Source organism: Sycon ciliatum, chromosome 5 (assembly GCF_964019385.1).
Source record: "Sycon ciliatum chromosome 5, ocSycCili1.1, whole genome shotgun sequence".
NCBI classification, from domain to species: domain Eukaryota; kingdom Metazoa; phylum Porifera; class Calcarea; order Leucosolenida; family Sycettidae; genus Sycon; species Sycon ciliatum.
This window is the reverse complement of record NC_088647.1, coordinates 34,136,125-34,162,822: the sequence shown is the minus strand read 5'-3', so window position 1 is coordinate 34,162,822 and position 26,698 is coordinate 34,136,125. Positions and strand designations below refer to the sequence as shown.

At 47.9% G+C, this 26,698-nt stretch overlaps 1 protein-coding gene across 1 annotated transcript in view; it reads left to right on the top strand.

The window, feature by feature from the left end:
• Positions 1 to 6: 6 nt before the first annotated feature.
• Positions 7 to 26,698, top strand: part of LOC135818432 (cilia- and flagella-associated protein 74-like) — a 32,888-nt gene continuing 6,196 nt past the window's right edge. Inside the window, exons 1-26 of the mRNA XM_065331803.1 lie at positions 7 to 82; positions 1,803 to 1,968; positions 2,667 to 2,801; positions 4,214 to 4,255; positions 4,889 to 5,007; positions 5,438 to 5,504; positions 6,224 to 6,313; positions 6,930 to 7,529; positions 7,892 to 8,017; positions 10,139 to 10,260; positions 10,684 to 10,818; positions 11,723 to 11,786; positions 12,285 to 12,458; positions 13,009 to 13,101; positions 13,613 to 13,653; positions 14,332 to 14,593; positions 15,040 to 15,198; positions 15,632 to 15,732; positions 16,433 to 16,558; positions 17,304 to 17,407; positions 17,534 to 17,589; positions 18,105 to 18,224; positions 18,690 to 18,848; positions 19,862 to 19,916; positions 20,550 to 20,636; positions 21,062 to 21,150. Of these exons, the coding sequence (XP_065187875.1) occupies positions 2,697 to 2,801; positions 4,214 to 4,255; positions 4,889 to 5,007; positions 5,438 to 5,504; positions 6,224 to 6,313; positions 6,930 to 7,529; positions 7,892 to 8,017; positions 10,139 to 10,260; positions 10,684 to 10,818; positions 11,723 to 11,786; positions 12,285 to 12,458; positions 13,009 to 13,101; positions 13,613 to 13,653; positions 14,332 to 14,593; positions 15,040 to 15,198; positions 15,632 to 15,732; positions 16,433 to 16,558; positions 17,304 to 17,407; positions 17,534 to 17,589; positions 18,105 to 18,224; positions 18,690 to 18,848; positions 19,862 to 19,916; positions 20,550 to 20,636; positions 21,062 to 21,150 (3,096 nt within the window). The 5' untranslated portion in view covers positions 7 to 82; positions 1,803 to 1,968; positions 2,667 to 2,696. The remainder of the gene's footprint in view (positions 83 to 1,802; positions 1,969 to 2,666; positions 2,802 to 4,213; positions 4,256 to 4,888; positions 5,008 to 5,437; positions 5,505 to 6,223; positions 6,314 to 6,929; positions 7,530 to 7,891; positions 8,018 to 10,138; positions 10,261 to 10,683; positions 10,819 to 11,722; positions 11,787 to 12,284; positions 12,459 to 13,008; positions 13,102 to 13,612; positions 13,654 to 14,331; positions 14,594 to 15,039; positions 15,199 to 15,631; positions 15,733 to 16,432; positions 16,559 to 17,303; positions 17,408 to 17,533; positions 17,590 to 18,104; positions 18,225 to 18,689; positions 18,849 to 19,861; positions 19,917 to 20,549; positions 20,637 to 21,061; positions 21,151 to 26,698) is intronic.

Here is a 26,698-nt window from a genome sequence, read left to right as displayed (position 1 = left end):
CCACATTCCTGCCCAGTGAAAGGCTTGGTTACTTTTCCAGCGACAAGCTCACCGCTACCTCGGTGGATGACGCCAAAGACAAGTAAGCTAGCACTGCCAGTTGCTGTAGTGTACCACTACGTGGCTATATTAGAACACACTGCAAGGACACAGTCATTGATGAGGTTCACTTCGAGATGGTCATAGAGAGAATCTTTCTCACTGCTCTGTTGCTTTGAGATGGTCATAGAGAGAATCTTTCTCACTGCTCTGTTGCTTTGAGATGGTCATAGAGAGAAGCTTTCTCACTGCTCTGTTGCTTTGAGATGGCCATAGAGAGAAGCTTTCTCACTGCTCTGTTGCTTTGAGATGGTCATAGAGAGAAGCTTTCTCACTGCTCTGTTGCTTTGAGATGGTCATAGAGAGAAGCTTTCTCACTGCTCTGTTGCTTTGAGATGGTCATAGAAAGAAGCTTTCTCACTGCTCTGTTGCTTTGAGATGGTCATAGAGAGAAGCTTTCTCACTGCTCTGTTGCTTTGAGATGGTCATAGAGAGAAGCTTTCTCACTGCTCTGTTGCTTTGAGATGGTCATAGAGAGAAGCTTTCTCACTGCTCTGTTGCTTTGAGATGGTCATAGAGAGAAGCTTTCTCACTGCTCTGTTGCTTTGAGATGGTCATAGAGAGAAGCTTTCTCACTGCTCTGTTGCTTTGAGATGGTCATAGAGAGAAGCTTTCTCACTGCTCTGTTGCTTTGAGATGGTCATAGAGAGAAGCTTTCTCACTGCTCTGTTGCTTTGAGATGGTCATAGAGAGAAGCTTTCTCACTGCTCTGTTGCTTTGAGATGGTCATAGAGAGAAGCTTTCTCACTGCTCTGTTGCTTTGAGATGGCCATAGAGAGAAGCTTTCTCACTGCTCTGTTGCTTTGAGATGGTCATAGAGAGAAGCTTTCTCACTGCTCTGTTGCTTTGAGATGGTCATAGAGAGAAGCTTTCTCACTGCTCTGTTGCTTTGAGATGGTCATAGAAAGAAGCTTTCTCACTGCTCTGTTGCTTTGAGATGGTCATAGAGAGAAGCTTTCTCACTGCTCTGTTGCTTTGAGATGGTCATAGAGAGAAGCTTTCTCACTGCTCTGTTGCTTTGAGATGGTCATAGAGAGAAGCTTTCTCACTGCTCTGTTGCTTTGAGATGGTCATAGAGAGAAGCTTTCTCACTGCTCTGTTGCTTTGAGATGGTCATAGAGAGAATCTTTCTCACTGCTCTGTTGCTTTGAGATGGTCATAGAGAGAATCTTTCTCACTGCTCTGTTGCTTTGAGATGGTCATAGAGAGAAGCTTTCTCACTGCTCTGTTGCTTTGAGATGGTCATAGAGAGAATCTTTCTCACTGCTCTGTTGCCAATTGTTACTTGTAGTATAGCACTGTGGTCTGAATTCAGGAAAAGCCAAGAAGGTTCAGAAGAGAAATGATTATAATGCATGTATGGACACGCAGTAGTGCAACCCACACAGTCTACCCACAATCTGCACGCAGCGGCAAACCCCGAGTGCAGCGCATTGCCAAAAGAGACCTCGTAGAGGTCAACAGGGCAACAGTACGGAAGAAAAGTCAGACTGGAAACATACCATGTGCTGGACAAGTTTCTGCGCACATTTCTGTTAGAAAAGAAAACAATGCATAGTCTGGTATGAGCATCCCATTACTGAGAGTGAGACCATCAGACAGAAATGATGAATAGTCAGGTGGTGATTGGGGTGATGATGATGACTTGGTTTATGTATTATGGTAAAATAAACAAGTTGGTCTACAATGCGTGTGTTTGCCAGCTCTAGTGACTCTGCCAACGAGGATGCTAAGCAGACCGGTAGAGGAAAACCTGGCCAGCAAGGCTCGGGGAAACGTGCTGGAAAGGCATCTACACAAGAAACGGACGGGAGTCCAACTGGGCAGTTGACAGGAGATGTTGGTGACTATGTGGACATTGATGAAGAGGTAATTTGAGCCAAGGAATACGTATCCTGTTGGCAACATGCAGTCCTATCATGCGGAGTTCTTGCTTTCCAAATCATACTGCCTGAAATCGGTACACAGAGTGACTACTCTTGCTAAGTTGGGGGGGGGGGGGGGGTAACCAGGCGCGTGCGCCGGTGCCCTTCAAGAGGGGTTTTGGGGGGACCTCCCCCGGGAAAATTTTCAAAAAATGAAGCAAAATCCTGCATTTTGAGCGAAAAAGGGGGGTTCCAGGCACCCAGGAACCCATACGGGGCACGCGCCTGGTAACAGAAAAGTCTTTCTGTCAACCTCAGGAGGTGCTGACCATATCTACAATCCCATACCGGGTGGATGTAAACGTGTCCTGTACAGGCAATCCTGCTTACGATCAATTCTCCTTGTTTCCTTGTTTGCAGCTGCTCTGTCTCACGTGCTTTTAGAATGTGGCCAGTGATTTCCCAGTCTTGTGGAATACAATTCTGAGTCGTAAATGCCTAAGGATCAGTCAGGGAAGTGAACTGGCTGCAAAGAGAAAAAAATATGCCAGACCCACTAGGACTCGAACCCGGGACCTTACTTGTCATGAGCAATCCTCTAACCAACTGAGCCATGTGACCAGGCCAAACGTAGAAGGCGCTGACAAGTCATAATTGTCTAGTCTGTATTTTTCGTGTGCTACTGCACTGGATCCATGGCAGAGTGTGAGCGGCACTGGCCACACCAGGACGATGGAGAAGTTCGAAGCAAGCAACGCCGCCAGGATGCAGAGGGCGTTCAACCAGATGAAGCAGTACACCCCTACAGAGCAGCACGCGGCCGGCAGAATATATCGGGTAAGCTCCTGACAACGGTGCATAGTGGATCGAGGGAGTTGAAATTGCTGCATGCACCAGCTCAGCAGGCAGTGTTACTGTGTGATACTGACACAGTAAAATAAGATTTTCTCGCCAACGCTTTACGATCTGAATGGGACGTATTGCTGGGAAATATCTTTGTGAGTATGCGTGGAGTTCCATTGCCTGAGACTGTGCATGTGTCGCGTCCCTGGCTCAGAGTGACCGGACCCCGAAATCACTACGAGCGGCGACTGAATATAGACGTGTGGCCTCACGACAAGCCCAACACAACCCAGGGGCCAACCAATATAGCTGGCTTGGTCCAAGTTCAACCCCACACGATCAACAGACAGAGACTGTTAGTTTTACGTTGTGAGTAGTATCAAATCCGAGCTCAAAGTAAACGAAGACAGAGAGCTGAGACCGAGTCTCGACTGCTAGACTAGACTAGACTAGACTAGAACTGAAGTAAAAGAGAGAATGAGAGCTTCTTTTATAGGGTGCTTCAGAGATATAATGGCGTGATCATGGCGAGGTAATTCCAGGAAATAGCAGAACAAGTCAAACCGGAATGTGCGCAGCCAGTCAGCAGAAATGCAGAATATACGTACGGTGATCATTCGAGAAGAACTTACGGAAAGAAAGACATCGAGAGAAGAAAGACCAAATTGGGACGTGGGGAGCCCGCTCACCCACGTCAGAGTACAATGTGAGTATATGAGGGTCACGTTGGGGAGCCCGCTCACCCAACGTGCCATAGTTCAGCGGCTTCTTATGGTAAGTTCTGCTGCATTCTTGGTCTTGCTTGCGTGATACTCTGACCTCTTGCGCGGTGACGGTTTTGGTTCTTGCACACGTCTCCTGTCTTGCACTTAGCTCTTGTTATACAATGTCATATCAGTCTTGGCTCTTTGCACGAAGCACCGAGGCATCGTGGAAACCTGTAGAACGTCGTAGTGACGTGGTTTTGCACAAAGCCTGGAGTCACATTTCCAGGAAGTGAAGAACTTCTAGGAAACGTACAAGGCGAGAACCTACCTGACCAGGTTCCGGCCTTGGATCCCATAACGTGTCATGCCAAGAAGGCATGTCACCTACGTGGGAAAGCGCGTGTCGCTCAACCTACATGCTAAGCACGTGGGACAAGACACTGGCCAAACCATGTTGTACTAAAAGGGCGTGACAGCTCAGCACAGAGCTGCTCACTATGTAGATCCTGCTATCACAGGACTATCAGGCAGCAGTTGTCTTATTCTGGGACGTGACACATGTGCCAAGAGCATTGCCAGTTCACTTGATTATTTCGTGCTTCCCTGACTCTGGACAGCATATCTGGACCATTCTCCCCAGCTCTGTCTAATCCCCTCGATGTTGTTCTCCCGTGGCGCTTCAACGTGTTTTTACATTAGGGCCCTGGATTCGCGTGGAAGCCAGAACGACTTGTTTTCCAGGTCAGTCTCAGTATAATATGACAACCATCACTGCCGGCTGATCAGAATTAGTATATCCCTTGATAGAACCTGTACATGTTATCACCTATTCTTCACAGCTGCATGTTTTTTGTTTTTGTTTTGAGATGCTGAGCTTCAGAATGTGTTGTGTTCTCTTGAGTTTGAGCAAGCAGAACAGGGAAATTGGTTCAGAGTCCTAGTACTGGGGTTTGTTCTATTCAGCATTCAAGTGCATGCCATATTGATGTGTATACACCGCCGCGATAGAATAGCGGTCGGAAACAACCAGTTATGCTGTGTTGGCCTTCAGATGGTGGTTTTACGCTAGGGGACAGTGTATTCCTGCGTAGATTTCCTCTTGGCTTGCGCAAGCGATTTGTGAACGCTTATGGACGCCGAGTGTTTCCTCCCTTTCACAATCATTGGACAGCTCTGGATAGTTTGTAGTCCAAATAACGGAGCAGGGCGAGACATTTGCTCCTGGGTCACTTTGCATGATATGAAGTGGACTCACCTCTCCCTGCGTATCATTGACTGAAGTCAAGCACCTAGGCCTACTCTGTGACGAGTGGGGCAAGGTCAAAATATCCTTGTCAGAGCTTCACTGTTTCCTGATCTTATATCTGTATACAGGATTTCAATGTTGGGAAGGAGTATTCACAGAGAATCGTCCTGACTAACATATCGCTATCACGGAATGCCTGCAAGCTGATCAGCGTCACACCGGAGATATTTCACTTTGTCACCGTGGAGTAAGGAAAAACCCTTTCTCACGGCATGTCTTACATTGTCATTCTCAGTCCAGGCACTTTCATTATGGCTCGCAGAGGGTTTGTTTTAGCAATATTGAAGTACAATGAGAAGCAATGTTAAACTCTCTGCAAAGCAGCCATGCCCTACGTAAGTGTTTGTCTTGATGAGAAGCTGGATTTCACAAAAAAAGTTGAAACTTTTTCATTCTCCAAACCTTTCCAGTGGTGATAAGAGGCAACAGCTCTCCATAACTTCGCGGACATGGCTGGAAAGAGGCTGTTCTCACCAGACTGCAGGGTACTCTAAGCGATAGTATTGTGTACAATATTTCCCTACACACGAACAAGAGATTGGTAGCTGTGTCGGTGTAATTTTTGGCTTCACACAAATCATTAATAGTAAATCTGTTTGTTGGTTATCGGTGTAAAGGTTCTCTCCGTCGGGTATGATATCAGCTGGCACAACGTGTGCGGGGATGGTCACGTTCCAGCCCAAGGTCAGTGGAAGTTGTCTAGCAACTTTAGCAGTGCAGGAGCGTCGGACACGCTACGGTCGCTACGGTATTGGCCATACCACTCTTTGCCCCAAGCACCCAAGCACTGATTTGGGCTCCAAACTGCAAAAAACTATCTGCGGAGCCACTTCCTCCCAACAAGTAAAGTGTGCCACAGATGGCTGACAGTACCACCCTAAATTAGCTTCCGATACCCCTGCAGTGTTTATGCCTGTCTACTAGTCAGTGTCAGTGTCTTGTTGTGTTTTGGGACTTGTGTAGGGCACGTATCGTGCAATGGAAGGTAAAGACGACCGGTGTGGTCTCATGGTGCTACGGGACTTTCTAGAGCAACTTCCGCGTCCGTATTACCTGCTCCGGCCGGTCAGGCCATGGCCGCACCTTACTATCACACCATGTCACATGAGGTGAAACAACACTGCTCTCGCAACACTGGATAGTGGTTATGTGGGCACTCTCGGAGGCTATGTACTCTTGGTGCCCTTCATACAGGAGCCCCCCTTGGTTATGGAATGTGTTTGTATATTATTCAATCTTCCCTTCCAAGTCAGACTAGTGTTAGTGAGGCTTGCCAGTCTGTGAAAGGCAAGCGCCAATTATTCTACAGCAGCAGTACCCACGTATGACATGGGTACAGGGAATTAGAAAGCTATAAGTTGTCTTGATCTTGTGTATGTTGTCTGTGTGAATGTTCTGGCTAGATGAGCAAAGACCTGACGGGCGAGATCCTCTTTCACTCCGAGACGGGACCCTTCGCCATTCCAGTCCTGTGCCGGATCAAGCGTAGAGTGGTAAGGAGTGTACGCCAGTTACTGCGGCTAACATTGTACTGCAAATACCTGCTGCCGTCATGTGGAATGTGGCACGTAAAAGCCAAGGGTGTGCATGTCTCGAATCATGATGCCTATCCTGCGATCTCCCCGGCAGCCGACTGTGCGCTGATTTGATGTTCTGGGCCTATAGATCACACAATGTGCTTCAGTATCTAAATCAATGGTGCTCTACAGTTGCGACATGCACGATCAAACACAATCAAACACAATCAAACACAATCAAACACGATCAAAACTTGATCAAAACACAACGCAACGAAGACATAACCTACTGGCTGTGGCATTGTCTATTTGTTTGATGATTCGACTTGCTACTGAGGATGGTATCTGAGTGTGACGTAGATCCTCTTGGTGAATTCTGCTGTCTTTTTCAACTTGTTTCTGCCCTGATTTTACGATTTTCATAAGAATTGCATCATGCCAAATTTGATGAGAGTGGTGGAAGAAGGAGCGCTCTTAGCCAGAATTTTGAAGCTTGGCGAGAGCACTGTGTGGGCAGGCGTGTATACACCCTTTTGCCAAGTGTGTGTGTTTAACGCCATTTCTGTGCTACTCATGAACTCTGTTTATCCAGGTGACGTGTGATGCCCCGGTGCTAGACTTTGGCAAGTTGGTGGTGTCGGAGAAGAGAACCCGGGTGCTGACGCTGCACAACACCGGCGCACTGAACGCCTCCTACCGTATCCGGGCGATCGGCGCGCGTGACACGACGTCCGCACGGGAAGAGACTCAGAACAGACCGAGGGAATCACCTGCCGCGCCTGATCTGCCTAGCTGTGCTCCCAGCGGGGCGGTTGACCACACCGCAGTGCCAGAAGATGAAACCATGGATGACAATGTGTCTCATAAAACCAGTGCACCAACATCGTCCGCTAGCACTGTAGCTTCAAACTCGTCCAAGGCTTCAAAAAAATCAAAGTCTTCTAAATCTTTGAAGTCGTCTATGGCTTCCGCGGCGCAACAAGAACAGACCCGATCCAAAGTTTCGTTAGCTGGTTCTAAGGCAGCAACAGTGGAAGAGAAGGAGGTGGCAGACACAGACGAGGCAATGGTCACCGTATCGCAACCAGCACTGGACGATCACCAGCAGATGCCGATGGTGGACAATGGTGACGGTGACGGTGTTGATGATCTTGAGGAAATGGAAGGTGACACGCAAGTCGTGCTTGATGAGGTAAGGCCACGCAGCATCCATTCTGGATTATTTTGGCACGGAACTCACACAGGCCTGATTGCGTTAGTTCATGAACAGCTCAGTGAGTCACCCAAACCCAGTAAATCGTGTTAATTTGTCTCTCCTCCTATGGTCTAAGACTATTTAGTTACTGGAAGAGTTGAATCTCTTTTCTTTCTATCCTCTGCACTAGAGAATTAAAGTCGGTGGTGTGATGACAGGGTCTTTACACTTTCTGCCCGTTCTGTGGGAAAAATCTGCAAATCGCTCAACTTCATACTCATCGCGCTTTCAACTCTTACAGTATGGTGTGCTCCGAGTACTGCAAGTGCAATGTGCATGGGTCTCTCTCTCTCACTCAGAATGATTGGCAAGGCACAATACCAGCGCGCGGTAAGAAGCAGATCTCCATCAGCATGTGTCCAGTCGTCGCCGAGGATATTCTACAGCAATATCGGGTGCAGCTGGTGGACAGCAATGTACCGGAGGTAGGAGTTGTTCATCACCTGGACATGCTAACTCTCTGATTAGCGTGATCCTAATGCTTTTGCTATTATGACATCCGTTTGATTAACAAACACGCACGCACGCATGCACACACACACACACATACACACTACTACTACTACTATTGACAGCTGCCAGAAATGGCCACGCCGCTCCCCAAAGGGAGGTACTGTCAGAGAGGTTAGGGGAGAGGTAGGCAGTGCTTCAAATGGCGCTCCAGGTCCTGTCGCCTCCGAAACTGGCGTTGACTACAGGCACATACACACACACACACACACACACACACACACACACACACACACACACACACACACACACACACACACACACACACACACACACACACACACACACACACACACACACCTCAAACCTCAGACCTCAGACTTGCCCATCGCGGAAGCGATGATAGCGAACAGCTATGTTAGACATAGCAACTTGTGCTGGGATTACACCATTCAACAGCTTGCAAGGCTGATGAATTGACCGCCACTATTTTTAGCCACACACACACACACACACACACACACACACACACACACACACACACACACACACACACACACACACACACACACACACACACACACACACACACACACACACACACACACACACACACACACACACACACACACACACACACACACACACACACACACACACACACACACACACACACACACACACACACACACACACACACACACACACACACACACACACACACACACACACACACACACACACACACACACACACACACACACACACACACACACACACACACACACACACACACACACACACACACACACACACACACACACACACACACACACACACACACACACACACACACACACACACACACACACACACACACACACACACACACACACACACACACACACACACACACACACACACACACACACACACACACACACACACACACACACACACACACACACACACACACACACACACACACACACACACACACACACACACACACACACACACACACACACACACACACACACACACACACACACACACACACACACACACACACACACACACACACACACACACACACACACACACACACACACACACACACACACACACACACACACACACACACACACACACACACACACACACACACACACACACACACACACACACACACACACACACACACACACACACACACACACACACACACACACACACACACACACACACACACACACACACACACACACACACACACACACACACACACACACACACACACACACACACACACACACACACACACACACACACACACACACACACACACACACACACACACACACACACACACACACACACACACACACACACACACACACACACACACACACACACACACACACACACACACACACACACACACACACACACACACACACACACACACACACACACACACACACACACACACACACACACACACACACACACACACACACACACACACACACACACACACACACACACACACACACACACACACACACACACACACACACACACACACACACACACACACACACACACACACACACACACACACACACACACACACACACACACACACACACACACACACACACACACACACACACACACACACACACACACACACACACACACACACACACACACACACACACACACACACACACACACACACACACACACACACACACACACACACACACACACACACACACACACACACACACACACACACATGTGATCAGGCGAGTGTTCTATTGATGAATGTGCTTGCTACATGCACACTTGCTTCTTATAACCAACCAGCAGGTTCTGAGGAATAGAATGATAATGATGAAAATATAGCAACGATTTCTGAAAAATGAAGAAAACTCCTGCATACACGGAATGCGAATAGTTTGCTTTGAAGAAGAGAAAAACTTCATTGGAGATACAGATATGGATGCCCCTGTGTTTTTTTGCAGGTTGCCAGGCAGCCAATTTTCCTGAAAGAGTATTGTTATTGTATGACCACATGTCACTGTTAGATACTTGTTGAAGCTCATGCGGTGGTGTCATCGCTACCAGTCTACCTGGACCGTGATGAACTGGACTTGCGTATCTGCAGTGTTGACTTCCTCTACCAAGATGATGTCATTATCTATAACAGGTGTGTACATAGCACTGCTAGCAATGATAGCAGTACTACTATTGGACCGTGCACACTGCATTACCAGTAGCATTTACCGTCTTCGCATGATGATGTCATCAGTTGCATTATGATGTCATCTGTCAGCCAGTGATGATGCCATCTCAGGCCCATCTGCCTTATATTGATGATGTCATATCCGCACACTGATGAATGTGATAATACAGATTACAGAGCTTGCACATTGTAATACGAAAGTTACACGGAACAGGTTTCTCGACTTCGTTTGATCATTTTTTTATACAGCTTTCTACACCAGGCATCCTTTCCACATCATGTGTGTTGCACTATTTTCACAGCATTTACCTTATTATATTAGAGATCTTGGAAAGAGTATCCGTTGGGACCGCTCTAACCTTTGCCATTCTCTTATTCCTTGCTCAGAACAAGCGCATCGTGCCAGTTCAGAATCACGTTCCCAGAGGAGTTGAAACATCACCTAGTAATACTGCCGCTGAAGGGTGTGGTTCAGGCCAACTCCAAGTTTTCGGTCTGGATCAAGTTTTCACCGACGCGCAGGTAAGGTGTTGGGCGCATGGTGGCAATGTGGGCAGTTAAGTTTGAGACGTGTGCCGTTGCATGCCCCATGGCTCACAGTGGGATTCACCCAGTGTGCCTAGGGGGTACTGTAAGAGTTGAAAGTGTGGCGAGTCTTGTAACAACTTGCCAAAAATTCTCACTCGTCGTGCACAAAGTATAACGACCCTGTCGTCACACACCTGTCTTCTATTTCTCTAGCACAAAGGAGTGAAGGAATAACATGTATTACGCTTCTGGAGTTGACGATGGATTCTTCCTTGCTATAACGCTAGACGTGCCCCGTTAGAGATTCACCTCTGACAGTACTCGGATGCCATGTGGGCAGAGAGATAGTACAGAGTAGTGCACAGCAGAGCAAGGCCAGTTTTAGGTAACTCTAAGTTCATGTTCAGTTCAGTCATCAGGCAACGAGTTACAACAAACTAGCCGAGCTCCACGGTTGCACTGTGTATACACCATAGCCCGTATGGCTGGTCAGCCTAAGGCCAGTCCTCATGGAGGATCAGAAAGCACACACCTCTTTCCCATACATCAGGGGCCTCACACACGGTACAACCAGCAGGACCATGGTCGTACCACTCTTCGTCCAGTGTGGTCCGTCCAGAGCGCATGTAGAGCGCAAAAACGTGCCCTGTTGGTCGAACGATTTTCCCCCGGGGACATACCCCCCCCCCCCCCCAACCTCCGGCCGTACCAGTCCCTACTGCCCCGTGACACTCCTGTACCTAAATCCGAACACTGGAATAGTTTCCGCTAGAACCTGTGTGGCAGCTGGTATTTTTTAGAGATGTCCTGTAAACAGATGAAAGTAGGGCCACTCTATGATCGTTGAAATGAATCCCTTGTGTCTTGACTTGTCTTTGAACTATTTCTTGGTCTTTAGTTTGTTGAACGGAAAAGGCATGTGTCCCCTGTCCTTCCCAGTCAACTTCAAGATCAATGACTTGGTAAGCAGTTGCGGAATGGAATGAACCTTGATTTAACCCTAGAAGTACATGTATGTTGGTGTTTCCCCGTTTTGGCATGCTTCATTATTGTCCTTGAATATTGAATAGCCAAGTCTATCACCGCCACGGTCACCGACACTACCACGCATGTACAATTTGCCATGCACACAACTTTTTTTAGTTACTTGCACGAACAAAACCCAAAGGTTTATACCATGGAAAAGAGGAAGGACAAAACGTTATTAGTTATGACTAAACTGTCCTCAAAATTAACCAGATCATATACAGAAAGTGTGTTCACAACTCACATCATAGTAAAGTTGGTCATGCTAGTCAGTTAGTCATAACTTGTCACATTTTGTTCTTTCTCTCTCCCATGATAACGTTGGGTCACCGTCCGAGTTCAGAATCCAAATCACAAAAATGTTTCACTTCAACTCAGCTCCTTCTGTATACTGGCTTGATATTGCTACCTGCTGCATGTGCTTGTTGCCACAGAGTCAACAGCTGCTGCTGAATGTGAAGGCATTGGTCACGGACACCGGCCTCACGTTCAGCGTGAACAGCGTGGACTTTGGCCGGTGTTCAATTCAGACAAGGAAGGTGGTGAGCATCAGATTGAACAACGGCTCGAGCATCGTGCAGCCCTATGGGTTCGTGGGCTTGCCGAAGGTACGTGTGCAGGGCTAGTGCGACGATGTTTCTTGCAGAAGAGCATAGCTGATGTGTGTGTGCAGTGGCTTGTTGAGTGTTGACTTTTTTCTAGACGAGGTTTTTTTGGTGTTTCCTCTTCACATGTGTTTCTTGGTACTTGATGCTGCTGCTGCTGTTGCTGCTGTTGCTGCTGCTGCTGCTGCTGCTGCTGCTGTTGCTGCTGCTGCTGCTGCTGCTGCTGCCTTATGACACACATGACACCCCTACGACCAGAATGGTTATGGGTTATACATGTACATACATACATACATTGGTACGGCTTATCCCAGGTTGGAGTTGACTTCAGTTCATTTTTCTCGTTGTCAGCTCATTAGTATGGCAAGGACTCAGCACTTCGTTTGGCAAAATGACTTGGTGACTGCTTCTTCATGTTCATTGAAGTGCGGTGCATGCTGCGTCTGCTCGAGAAAGCGTTATTGTTAATGAATGTGCCATGTACGTACAATATCACTTGTTTGTTTTGTTCATGTCTTATACACATGTGCACTGTTTGCCTGCCTCGGTTTAGTACTTGCAAGTGGAGCCGCTCAATGGCTTTGGAGAGTTGCCGCCCGGAGAAGGTCGGACTATCCACCTTATCTTCGCTCCTGAGAACCCAGGGGTAAGTTGAAGACGTTGCTTGACCTTGGCTGTTGCACGGCACCCCGGCTCCTTGCTTTTACATGTTACAGGTTTCCACTAGCGTATGGGTATGTGTATGTGTATGGGTATGGGTATGGGTATGGGTATGGGTATGGGTATGGGTATTTTGCAGCGGATCATCAACAAAGTATGATGATGGAGTAAATTAGATCGAAAAGCAGGGAGATAAATACGCCAGAACACTGGGCTGATTGCGTTCTGGATACTTGGTAGGTAGTTACAGCAGTATTGATTGCATGGTGGATGGTTACGACAGCGTTGGTTACAGTATGGCTACAGAACTCAAGCTGTGTGTATCCTAAATTCCTAATGCTCTACTTCTAGCTGTTGTGAGTCGGGTGAAGACAACGAGTGAAAATTCATTACAGTTATCGGGTTTTCTGGTCAGAAAGGACATTCTAGATGAGCAATGAATGCTGTAGGAAAGTGCTAGTAATTGTGTTGTTATTATTATGCCAATGTGCCTACAGGAGTTCAACTTCACAGTGAATTGTCAGACGCTGCAAGGAAGGTGAGTTGTGTTTCATACACTGTCTTTTCTCCCTTGCGAGTTAGGTGTGTGAATCTCAGTATAAACTTCATTTGAACACAATCTCTGCAGACTCCTTAGGGGTTGAAACTGGAGTAGTATCACTGTAGTATTGTGGCATGCTTACCAAACTACAATGCTACAGTACTGCGCCCAAGAACTGGGGGTCAGCCTCCTAGCCTAGACGGTTCTTATGTTCATGTACATGCACGGTTGAGTCACCGTGTATACACTGGTGTGCTGTGCTTGGTGAAATGCTAGGCTGGTTGTTCTTCGGTGCCCTGCAGTACTGTACTGCAGAGCTAAGTTGTAGACTGTATTGCACATCCGCATTGTGCGTAGCGTGTGCATGGCAGACACTAGCTTTCTGGGTGCCGATTCCAGCAGAGTGCAATGGACGAGCACATTGTGAATGGGTGGCTAGCTGTAGCTGATGCAGTGAAGGGAGAGCGAATGCAGCCACCCACCCACGTCTCGACATGAGCGCTGGACATGCACGTTGAACAGAGCTAAGCGAATAAGAGCACGTTGAAGCAGGGGGACAGAATCTAATGATACCATATTTGAGTAATATGCTAGAAGGGACACACAATGACGCTCTGGACCTCAGTGCCAATTACCCTCTTACTCCCTTTCAATTTCTGCCTGGCATCTACTCAGGGTTGCGAGTGTGGACTGCAAGGCAGTGACATTTCTGTCTCCACTCAAACTATCGCACAGCTTGGTGGAGTTCGACCCAACACCTCCAGGCAATTCAGCATCAGCGACTATCACCGTCAGCAATCCCATTCTGCCGCCAAGCAGCTTTGATGTGTTGTCTGGGCGAGCGCCGAAGAGGGGACCACGGCACTTCAGCATTGCCATACCGGAGGGTGTTGACATTGAAGCTTACCCAGTGACCGGTGTGATACATCCAGGAGAGGTGTGTTGTCTGGGTTTTTTTCACCGTGACTGTGGGCATTTTTGGGGGGAGGGGGTACTACAAGTACAGTCAACTTGGCTAATAACGACTGCGGATATAACGACAATTCGCGAATAACGACAGCATTTCCATGCCCAGGGCAAAGTCCCATCCAACTGTAACACATATAATGGGACTTCGGATATAACGACACTTCGCGAATAAGGACACTTTTCTGATGCCCCGCCGGGTGTCGTTATAAGCGAAGTTGACTGTATTTGTTTGTGTACCTTTGTATGTTATTGTGTGTGTATGTGTGTATGTGTTCACTCATTTGTGTGCGCGCTCGCATGCATCCGTTCTGTGTGTGCATGTGCATGGAGGAATGACGTTTATCGAAATAGTCGTTGTTGCTTGCTCAGGAGAAATCAAGACTTGTACTAGTTTTGTGTTTCTGCCCTGTACAGGAGCTGAAGGTCAAGCTGATATATGCACCTCGTCTAGACCAAGACGTTGTGGGTCTAGCGCTGGAAGAGAAGAATAAGGAGGTGGACGAGCACAACAAAAAGGTCAAAGAGGCGCTGAAAGTGTCGGCGAACCGCCTCACTGCAAGCACTGCTAGTTCGGTAAGTTTTTTTCCCTCTACAAAATCCACGTATCTCCAGGCACTGAAATGAATAAAGAATTGTGATGGCGGGGCCCATCAATATCAGCCGACGAGAGGTCTCGGCTTCATAGCTCAATGGATACACCAAATGGGTGGGGACATGGCCACACTGCTTGCAAGGATGTCCGGTTCGCATACCCGGCCATGGTGGGAGGTCTGAGGATAGTTTTCATAAATTGATAAATAATTCTTGATATCGAATTGCATTCATTCTGGTGTCTGGTAATGCAGGGATGCAGGCCAGCTAGTTCATTTCTTTGTCTGGAATCCAGTGCTTTTTCCAATTTTGTTGCAACACTGTATTTAGTAATGTGCCATCTCAGCATTCGCACATGGCCAATTGAAATGTCTTGTGTTGTTCTTTGCTATCTGCCCTCACGCCCGGTCGATAGAAGGTGCGAGCAAGCAAGACTAGCACGATCAATGCGGCCAGCAGCGCCAGAGCAACGCCGAAGACGATGCCGTACGCAACGCGAGAGGACATTGAGGCCGAGTATGTGTGCATCTTCCTTACCTCCGGCGCCATATGTGTTTTGTTTTTGTACCAGGGTAGCCTAGACCATTGTATTACTTTCATGATAGTGATCTGATCTCATGTGCTGAAGAACAGGATATCGCAGAATGGCTAGGCTGACATCCTGCTAAACACTGAATATTGAAGTATAAACACATGAAAGAAGTAGAAAGAAGGTTTGTGGGCGTCAACGGCACCACACCGTCAATCTCCCTCCTCGCAATCATAGTCCCTACCAACTCAATCACAAGCTGAAGCACTATTAGTGGAGTAGGTCCTTGTGCAGTGTGTGCAAGGCACTTCTGCTGGCCATAGCCATGGCTGTGACTGTGGCCGTGGCCCTTGCTATGGCTGTTGCTAGGGCTAAGGGCTATTGCTAGGGCTGTTGCTATGGCTGTTGCTAGGGCTGTTGCTATGGCTGTTGCTAGGGCTGTTGCTAGGGCTAAGGGCTATTGCTAGGGCTAGTCCAGTGCTTCTACATAGCATAGTCATTGACACAGTGCTCAGCAAAATATAGCTCACCAATTCAGCCTTCACATTGTGTGAAAAAGGGACAACATGCATGTATAACATTGATCCCACATCATGCGGCCGGAATTATCTAGCTTCCAAGTTTGAAGAATGCAGATGTCATTCATTTCCAGACATTCTCCACTGCTTTTCTGCTCGCTTCCTGCAGCCATGAACTAATCATGCAAGTGAAGAATAGGTGCTTGGGCGACATCAAGATTTCGCCGGAACTCGCTGAGATCAGCTGCTATGTGTCAGAGCTAAAGAAGCCGGGCAGTGGCGAGGAGGACCTGCGGTAAGAGAGGCCAGCTCACAGTCCTACAGGGTTCTGTGTGTGACATCATCATGCATGTTTTGTGTGGAGTGGGATCATGGGAATGATGTCATTGTACTTTGTTGGTACAGAGTGGAGTTATGCCTATTGCATCACTGCGTATGCGTTGTATGAAGTGGGGTCTTGTCCATGACATCATCATGATTGTATGCTTTGTATGGAGTGGGATTACGTGAATGACGTCACTGCGCATGCATTCACGGTATGGAGTGGAAAACTGGTGCTTGCGACGCCATTGCAGAAGAAGCATCCATGAGGAAGATATAATTGCCATTGCAGCATCCAGTGTGAGAGTATCTTTGAAAAAAGGACAGTCACTTGAAGTTCTATTATGAATTTATGATAACTAACTAGATTAAGCAAAGAACTGGGCAGTACATGCATCAGATTAAGGCTCATCACTGCACCTGTTGTTTTCACGCTAGGCTCGCCCTATACCTCAAGACATGCCAAGGTCACAAAGGATGCCTAGTTCCATGACGCCGTACATTGAATGCATTCAAACTACATTTATCCGCACAATTGCATTCCTTATTCACTGGTTTGTCGGAAAGATGCAAACGGGAAAAGTCTGAAGAACAAACTGACTGTCGCCTCCTGGGCTCGAACCAGGGATCTTCGCTCGAGGCCAGCGATGCTCTGACTACTGAGCTATGGTGTAGCTGTCATGCCGTGTTCCTATTTCTTTTTGTTTGTGCCCTATTAGAGTCAACCCTGCTGATACACTGTATATCCATGCGGTCATCGCTAGCCGTGCACCCGCCAGTCTGCTGTCGTGTGAACGCATAGACTTCAAGCAAGTGGCTTCAGGTACACACGGATATGTATACGTAACCTTAGGAGTACAGTTAGTTTTGGCATTACGGTATTTGCTTACAGTTTGTAGCTGTTCAAGGAGTCTCTTTGCGTGTCTTCTCCATCTGTTCTCTGCACTAGGTTCAACTGCGAGTCAAGAGATTGAAATAGAGAACATCTCCAACAAGAATACCTCTGTATCCTCCTCCCTACTGCCAAATGTCCTGACCTTGATTATATCGTTGATTTCGTGAGAATTCCCGAGTTATCTGGAATCTGGTGCCGATGGAGCTTCAGAAGTGTTGATGTTATAATAGTGTGCTAAACTCGTCATCTCGGCTCCTGCCCATGCTTCAACATACAGCTTGATGTATATTGAAGCTGTCCCACGGTCTACGCAGACCAAGCGGGTCGCTTTACGCATTTTGTACTCAAAACAAAATAGACATTATAGATAACTTGGTACGTTCGGGCCTGGTTTAAATTTGGCTTCGGAAATTTTATTTTTCATTGCTTTCAGGTTTGGCCTTACTTTCTCTGTGCTGCGCTGATGAGTCCACAAAGGACGAAACAGTTCTGTCCGCAGATTGAGTATACGAGTCTGCTATCACAGTGGTCGCACAATGCACCCAACAACCACTAAACACTGTGCCGCAAGGTGGATAGTTTTCCTTGACAATCTCCCACCGTACTGGTGTGGTGCCATGCGCAGATACGCTCATATTCAATGGATCCCAATGGACCGTATACCGTCGAGCAAGCAGGGGCGGAGATCGCGCCACTGCAGTGCGGCAAACTGCGGCTAAGATTTTCTCCACGCAGCAAAGGAACGGTACGTTACACCTTGCGGTGCAGGAGAGATGCCCCTCGCTGATTAAAGGTCGCGTCTGTAGGCTAAATGCAGAGTGCCATAAATCTCAGAGAACGAGATGGGTATGGTGAGCGGTTGTGCTGAGACCTCGACACACTACGGCCCTCGGATGGGTTATACGAACCTGCATGATGTCAATGCAGTGGAAATGTGGTGCTACTTTCGGCTCGTGGGTCGGATTTCCTTCGCCACAACTGTACTATGCACACATATGACGTACACGACCATACAACACGCATCGCATACTTGTACATATACGTGTGCATGCGGTATTGCTTGTGGCGATGCATCGGCTACAGTGAAAAATTCACGGGGTGCAAAAGGGTACGCTTTATCCGAAACAAACTGTACGACCATGAGCTAGTTATGAGGAGGCAGTGGTGGCTGTGCGTGTCTCCTATGCCTTTACTATCCCCTGGTATACAGTACTCTGAAGTGGTGGAGTTCAGGGACAGTCTTGGAAAGCATCGTGTGAGGATCACCGGGGAATGTGTGGAGCCTGCGTATCACATTCAGACTGCCGACGCTGATGGGCTGAATTTCAAGGAACGGCTGGTTGGCGTGAAGGAGAAGAGACAGCTGATGGTAAGTAGTAGTGTGGGTGGGGAGGGGGGGGGGGGTAAATTTGTGGGTGGGGGTACAGGGAGTACATGGGTGGGGGTACATGGGTGGGTACATGGTTGGGTGTGGGGTACATAGGTGGGGTACATGGGTGGGGGGTATATGGGGGGGGTGCTAGGGAGGGGAGGGTGCATATCAATGTGTGGGGGTGGAGATGTCCATGTGTGTGTGGGGGGGGGGGGGATACATGGATGGGTGTGCGGGGTGGGGTGCATGGATGGGTGGGTGTGGGGGGGGGGGGGGAGGAGGAGGAGAGGGGGCATGGGTACCTCCTGTTGTTTTCTTATCTACCCGTGTGAGTGTGAAATTGTTGAACGAGTTAGTAGTCTCCAATAACTTCTGGCTTTGAAGGATTTTTGGCACCTTCAGAACGCAGGTCAGATCCACCACAGAGTGGTCAAACCTTCAACCTAGTATCCAATCAGACGCATCCATGCTAGCATCGTGCTAGGTCACGATTTCCCGGGTGACCGTGTCAGGCACGTCGCACCGACGTTGGAGGTGGGGCGGCCATGGAAGGGAGGTGCGGGGTCCTCCCCCGGGAAAAAATTTCAAAAATTGAAGCCAATTGCAAGCATTTCCGGGCATTTGGTGCCATTTCAGTGTACGGTAACTACAATGAAAGACTTTTTGATTCTGCAAAAAACCAAGAAGATGCTACGATCGGGGACAAACATTACCCTCCCCCGGCAAAAAATTCAAAAATTGAAGCCAATTGCAAGCATTCCCAGGCATTTGGTGCCATTTCAGTGTACATGGACTTTTGATTCTGCAACAAACCAGGATCGGGGACAAGGATTTGCCACGTTTGCGCTGAGATCATCGCGCTTTGTTGCAGTGTGCTCAAAAAAAAAAAAAAAACGGCCGAAAAAGTGGGGTGGCCATGGCCGCCCCGGCCGGTGCGGTTCCGACGCCCTTGCGTGTTTCCAAGGATATGGCTTTACACTGGTACTGTACTGGTTTGTCATTGCCCGCAGGTACACAACACTGGATCAGTACTTCTGGACTTCGAAGCAAGACTAGAGCCAACAGGTTAGTAAAAACTGCCTTAGTTCTGTGCTGTAGTTATGCCAAGTCAACGCCGAGCACGCTAACACTGAATGAATCAGTACAGTCAGAAGAAGGAACACCTAGACCATGCCATTAGAATTCCAGTTTTTTCCTTAATGTTGCTCTCTCTTTTTCTCTCTCTCTCTCTCTCTCTCTCTCTCTCTCTCTCTCTCTCTCTCTCTCCCCCCCCCCCCCTCTCCCTCTCTCTCTCGAAGAAATAAGTTCAAATAATCCTTTGTCCATTCTGGTGCTGTCTTTTCATGCTATATGACTGTGTACATTGCAAATGCATGGTGTGTACAATATACATGTAGAGAATTCCGGAATTTTTCTGCTCAGTCCTGCTCCTTTTGCTGCTGATGCTGTTTGATGCACCACAGAACACATGACACGATGTTTTCATCATTTTGTAGAGGAGTGATTGCTGACTGGGCCCTTACTTAGTTAGCACTTCATCAGGGTTTTCACCAGCTATAATCCAGCATATGCATACCGCATACTATGTACATTTTTTAGCATGCAGTTGCCATGAGGCAGCATACGCAGCGAACACATGGACCACACGTAGCCCTGCACACGAGCTGCATCGGTTCCTATGTCTGTGCTCTATTTCAGATGCGTCCCAATCCATTGGATTGCCGAAAACAACCACTAACATGCCCATCTTCAGGTGTGTAGCAATGGCTGGCAAGTTATCGGCAGGTATGTGCTGCACGTGTGCTGCTGTGTGACGTCATAAGAGCTATAGTGGAACATGTCAATTTGGCAGGGACAATGCAATGCACTTGTATTTTTGGAATGATCTCTCTCTCTCTCTCTCTCGATCAAAGATAGAACACCCAATCTTGCAGTCGGTGTCAATGTCGTGCCAGCCGTGTGTATAGTGTATGGCATAGACAGGCAGTTTAATTTTATTTGCCTTTTCAGCCTTCCAAGTGGCATGGACATGCCAGTAAACACAGTCGTGTATTGTGATAAATTTTAAATCAGGGCTCCAGGTGGAGGATTGGTGGTGCGTATTTCATTTATATTTCTGGCAAAGTCTCAAAGTGCATTGGAAACACTGGCCAATTTGGACAGAGCGGGTGTTAGCCTGTAGTTCCTGTATGGTTTTGATCATTGTGCAGGCGAGAAGTGCCCAGTCGTGGTGGAGATGATGAGCGACCGACCTATCCTGAACGCAACCGCAAGACTTCTCATACGACTGTCTAGCTCTGTGAGTGCACAGTGGTTTCCAGTGTTGTGGAGCATTCGGTTTTTCTTTGGCCTGGCTTAATGCGGGCTCTCGTTGTCGTTGATGTAGTGCTTGATACCTGCAAGTGCTTGTGAGATGCCAACCATCACATTGGGTGTACATACCCCCCCCCCCCCCCCCCCCAGAGTGTTCAACTCCAGCTATAGGGTCTGCGATGGCAGAACTTCACATCACCAACTCACTCTCATTATTTTCACCAGATGTATGATAGATACGGGGTTGCATGCAACCCTGCTTCGGGCTCAACTCGCTTGTGGTCACTTTGCACTCTTTGCCAGCGTAACCTGTTGAACCATGTCACATGATGTGAAGTTCTGCTGTCGCAGCAGTGGATCGGGATTGTGCAGGCAGTTGCACACTCTTGAAGCTATGTACTCTTGTTGTGTATGCAAGTTAGTCATTATATATCTACTACACCGTTTGTTACTGTATTGCGCATGCTCGCATATGGTTGTTGTTGTTACTTTACCTGACCAAGAGGAATGTCTTATAAATGCTAGTGTTTGTGTGTGTCAGTAAGAATGCATGAGTGTAATGGAATGTTAGTCCGCAAGGGGACATAACAATTTGGCGACGAAGATAAAAGACGAAGATGTCGCGATCGAAGCTTGAAATATTTGAAAAAGGTGATTTTCGTGAGTATGTAGAGAGACTCACGTTTTATTTTATCGCCAACAGTATTGGACAAGTCGCAGCTGGGGCAACCGCGGACCAGGAGAGAGCGGCGGACACGCAAAAGGCAGCTGTCCTGATCAGTCAACTCTCTGCTGAGAACTACTCGATTCTGAAGAGTCTTTGCCTGCCGGACAAACCAGCGCAGAAAACGTTTGAGGAACTCGGAGAATTGCTTTCAGAGCACTTCAAGCCTAATGTCAGTGTGTTGGCGGCGACTCATAGATTCCAGAGGATTTGTCAAAAGGATGGAGAGTCAGCAACACAGTATGCAGCTAGACTAAAGCAAGCAGCCATGGACTGTAAGTTTCAGGCGTATTTGGACAGGGCACTCCGAGACCAGTTTGTCAGTGGGTTGAAGTCGATGAGTGTTACGAAGGAGATATTGTCGAAAGCAAAGGAGACCTCAAGTTTGGCGGACATTGTGACGATGGCATCAGCCTATGAAACTGCATCGAGAGAGTCGGAACAATTGACGGCGCAGTCCGTCCACGCCGTTCGTTCGCGCCAGTCGACGAGCAAGCCAACTCCAACTTTCAAGTCGCACGACAAGAAATGTTTTCGGTGTGACAAGGCTGGTCACAAACCGGAAGAGTGCCGCTTCAAGAGTGTGAAGTGTCACGCGTGTGGTACGGTGGGTCACATCGAGAGAGCTTGCCGCAAGAAGAAGTCTGGACAAACCGTCCATCACATCGCGGAAGAAATTGGTGAGTTCGTTCCATGTGCTAGTAAACCCGATGTCACCATGTATAGTGTAAATGCAAGGGGGCGACTACCGTACACTGTGTCATTAGATGTAATGGGTACCACTATCCAAATGGAGATTGATACGGGAAGTGCTGTCACGATTCTCAGCAGCGCAGATTTCTTGCAATGCAATGGTGTGCTGAGTAACCTGATGGAATCCAGTATCAACCTTGTGTCCTACTCTGGAGATGTGATTAATTGTCTCGGGGAAGCGGAAATGGAGTTCCGAATGGGCACACAATTGCACACACTATTGGTGAGGGTTACAAATGGAAACCGTCCATCTATTCTGGGTAGAGATGCAATGGCTTTGTTCAAACTCCCCTGGAAATCAATTTTCGAAGTGCACCAGGTCGAAAAGTCTGGCGCTAAATTCATTGAGAAATACCCAGGGTTGTTCGACACCTCAGAAGTGGGAAAGGTGAAAGGCGTGCAGGTGAAATTGCATGTGTCTGATGAGAGCCCTGTTTACCGAAAGGCAAGGCCGGTACCACTGTCAATTCGGGAGAGCTATGTTGAGGCTCTGAATAAATTGGAAGCAGATGGTATAATCGAGAAAGTCACGCATTCAGAATGGGCCTCCCCCACTGTCACGGTAGAGAAATCAGGAGGTGGGTTGAGAATCTGTGGTGACTACAGTGGCACTATCAATCTGCATTCTAAATGCGAGCAATACCCGCTACCCACTCTTGAGGAGCTATTGCACAAATTGGGCCCGGGGTCTAAATTCACGAAGCTGGATTTGTCGCAAGCCTACCACCAGCTAGAGATTGCACCTGAATGTCGGAAGTACACCACGATCAATACCATGCAGGGGTTGTATCAGTACAAACGACTCCCTTTTGGTTTTCACAGCGCCGTATCTATTTTCCAACGGGTAATGGAAGAAACCCTTAGCGATTTGCCAGGATGCGGGGGCTACATCGACGATGTGTTGTGTACTGGTCGTGATGAGGAGATCCATGAGAAAAATGTGGATCAAGTGCTATCTTGCCTAAATGAGAAAGGATTCAAGCTCAATCCTAAGAAGTTCAGCTACATGGCGGATAAGCTAACGTACCTTGGTCATCAGGTAACCGCGCAGGGAATCGCACCCTCGCCTGATCGAGTGAATGCCTTGAAAGTCGCAAAGCCGCCTAACAACGTGAATGAATTGTACTCTTTTCTGGGTGCGGCCAATTTTCAACGGAAATTTGTACCTCGGTTCGCAGAGATTGCTGCACCACTGTACAACCTGCTCAGGAAAGAAATGAAATGGCAATGGAGCAAGGCAGAGGAAGATGCATTCCAGGCCTTGAAAGATGCAATGTGTGAGCATACGCTATTAGCACACTACGATGTCAAGAAGCCAGTCACACTCCAGGTGGACGCTTCTCCAATGGGTCTAGGTGCCGTACTATTGCAAAGGCAAACGAATGGTGATGTTTTGCCGGTTGCTTACGTGTCAAGGAAATTGACACCGGCTGAATCGCGTTATGCACAAATCGAACGGGAAGCCGTAGCTGTGGTTTTCGGTGTTACGAAGTTCCAGAAATACTTGCTAGGGCGCCACTTCACGCTTCAAACCGACCATCAACCACTATTGAAGTTACTGGGAAACAACGAACCAGTTCCTACACTTGCATCAGCTCGCCTCAAGAAATGGGCACTAATGCTAGCTGGCTATGATTATGAGATCAAGTATTTGCCAGGCAAGGAAAATGTCTACGCGGATTTCCTGTCTAGGCAACCATGTGAGAATATCAGTCCGTCTGCAGAGGAAATGGTTACGGTTCGTGTCTTGCTAGTGGAGGAAGATACGATAATCAAAGCAGACGTAGTGAAATCGGAAACAGCTCGTGACCCTGAGCTATCTAAGGTGCTCTACTATGTGGTGAATGGTTGGCCTAGCTCAGTACCCCAATCGTTTCGGTCTTACCACAATAAGAGGGATGAGCTGTCTGCGGAAGATGGTATCCTATTGTGGGGACAACGAGTTGTCATACCCAAATCACTAAGAATGGTATTGCTACGTGATTTGCACACGGAGCACTTTGGCATGGTCAAAACCAAGCAAATGGCACGACGGTACTTATGGTGGCCAAATGTGGATCAAGAGATTGAAATGTTAGTCAAGGCATGTGCTCAATGCCAAGAAAGTGCGAAATGTCCACCTGCCAAGTCGGGAACCTAGTCATGGCCAAACGGTCCATGGAAACGGGTGCATATCGACTTTGCAGGACCATTCATGGGCAAGATGTTCCTGGTTGTGGTGGATGCATACACAAAGTATCTGGATGTAATTGCAATGTCTAATGCCACGTCTGCAACCACTATTGCGGCTCTGCGGCACGTGTTCTCTGTGTTTGGTCTGCCGGAGCATCTTGTTTCAGATAATGGAACCCAATTCACGAGCGAGGAATTCAAGGCTTTCCTCCGTGCCAACGACATTGTGCACACCCTGACGGTTCCAGGCCATCCGGCTACGAATGGACTTGCTGAGCGCTATGTGGGTGTGTTTAAGCAGAAGTTGAAGGAAATGGGTGCAACGAGCGAACCACTGCAAGCTCGGCTCGACAGGTTTCTGCTAACGTACCGCACGACACCCAACCATGCCGGCAGAACACCGGCGGAGATGATGTTTGGACGCCAGCCACGCACGCGGCTCAGTGCTCTGCGTCCCTCGCAGGTACGTCAACAAGCAAAGGCTTATGAGGACGGCAATCGCGTCAAGCCAGCGTTCACAGAGAGTGACTCTGTGTTTGCGCTGAATTTCGGCAAAGGTAATCGTTGGGTCCCGGGACGAATTGTGCGTGTCCTCAGTGACTACAACTATGAAGTACAAGTGGGTGATGTGTTGTGGAAGCGTCACCGAGACCAGTTGCGTCTACGGTCAGTTCCGGCAAGCTTGAGTGCATCGCTGCCAGAACCACTGTTGGATACAATCGATCAGACGTCACCGTCACCAGTGCTGTCAGACGTAGGAGAGTCGTCACTGTCCAGTGATTTTCCGGCTAGCGTCTCGCCACAGTCTGCTACTGTACAAGTTGAGGCGGATCCTCCTTGTGAGCAGTCTGCTCCTGAAGTTGGTTTACCACAGGTCGAGAATACTCCCTGTGAAACCACTGTTAGACGTTCGTCTCGGCGTAGTGTTCGTCCGGATAGACTGATTGAACAGCTTTGAGCCGTTCCCTGATATGTCATTGCTGGACTGTTTAGCGAACTAGTAATTATTACCATGTACAATAGTGTGCAAGATCCTTGGTATTGCTAGTAATATTGACTGACGGATTCCTGCGTCAGATTATGTTATTGTAGTGCTGTGTCAAAGTTTAAGAATTCACGTACGGTGGATTGATGAACTTATTTTATGTGTTGCTTCAACGATTTTGAGGTATTTAATTGTGGTAGAATATTCCCTGGAACATTCTTGAAAGGGGGCAGTTGTTGTGTATGCAAGTTAGTCATTATATATCTACTACACCGTTTGTTACTGTATTGCGCATGCTCGCATATGGTTGTTGTTGTTACTTTACCTGACCAAGAGGAATGTCTTATAAATGCTAGTGTTTGTGTGTGTCAGTAAGAATGCATGAGTGTAATGGAATGTTAGTCCGCAAGGGGACATAACAACTCTTGTTGACATCATCATGCCTGTTAGCCATGTTGGTTCAGACACCAGTCACCTGAATTCATGGGTCACATGACGTCGGCCGGTTGATTCCCGTGTCTGCACATATGCAGTCACGTGACAAAGACATGAAACCTCTCCATTCTTGATAAGTTGCAAGCTCCCGTAGTGACCACCGTTGCAGAGCTGAGGCCTGTAGCGGATTTCCGCCATTGGCTGGCTTATGTGCTACAGTCAGACCTCGCTTATCCGGTCCTCTTTCATCCGGATCCCTCGCCACCCGGAAGAAAATCGTTAGTTACCGATTTACAGCATCTGCCATGCATACATACAGTATGTGTGTTCGATTATCCGGTTCCCTCGCCTATCCGGATATTTTTGTGGAAAACGGATGTGTGCGGTTAAGCGAGGTGTGAGTGTATATCAGAAAAGAATGCATACTATATCATTATTGTTGTAGTACGTTAAATTGTGTGTCGT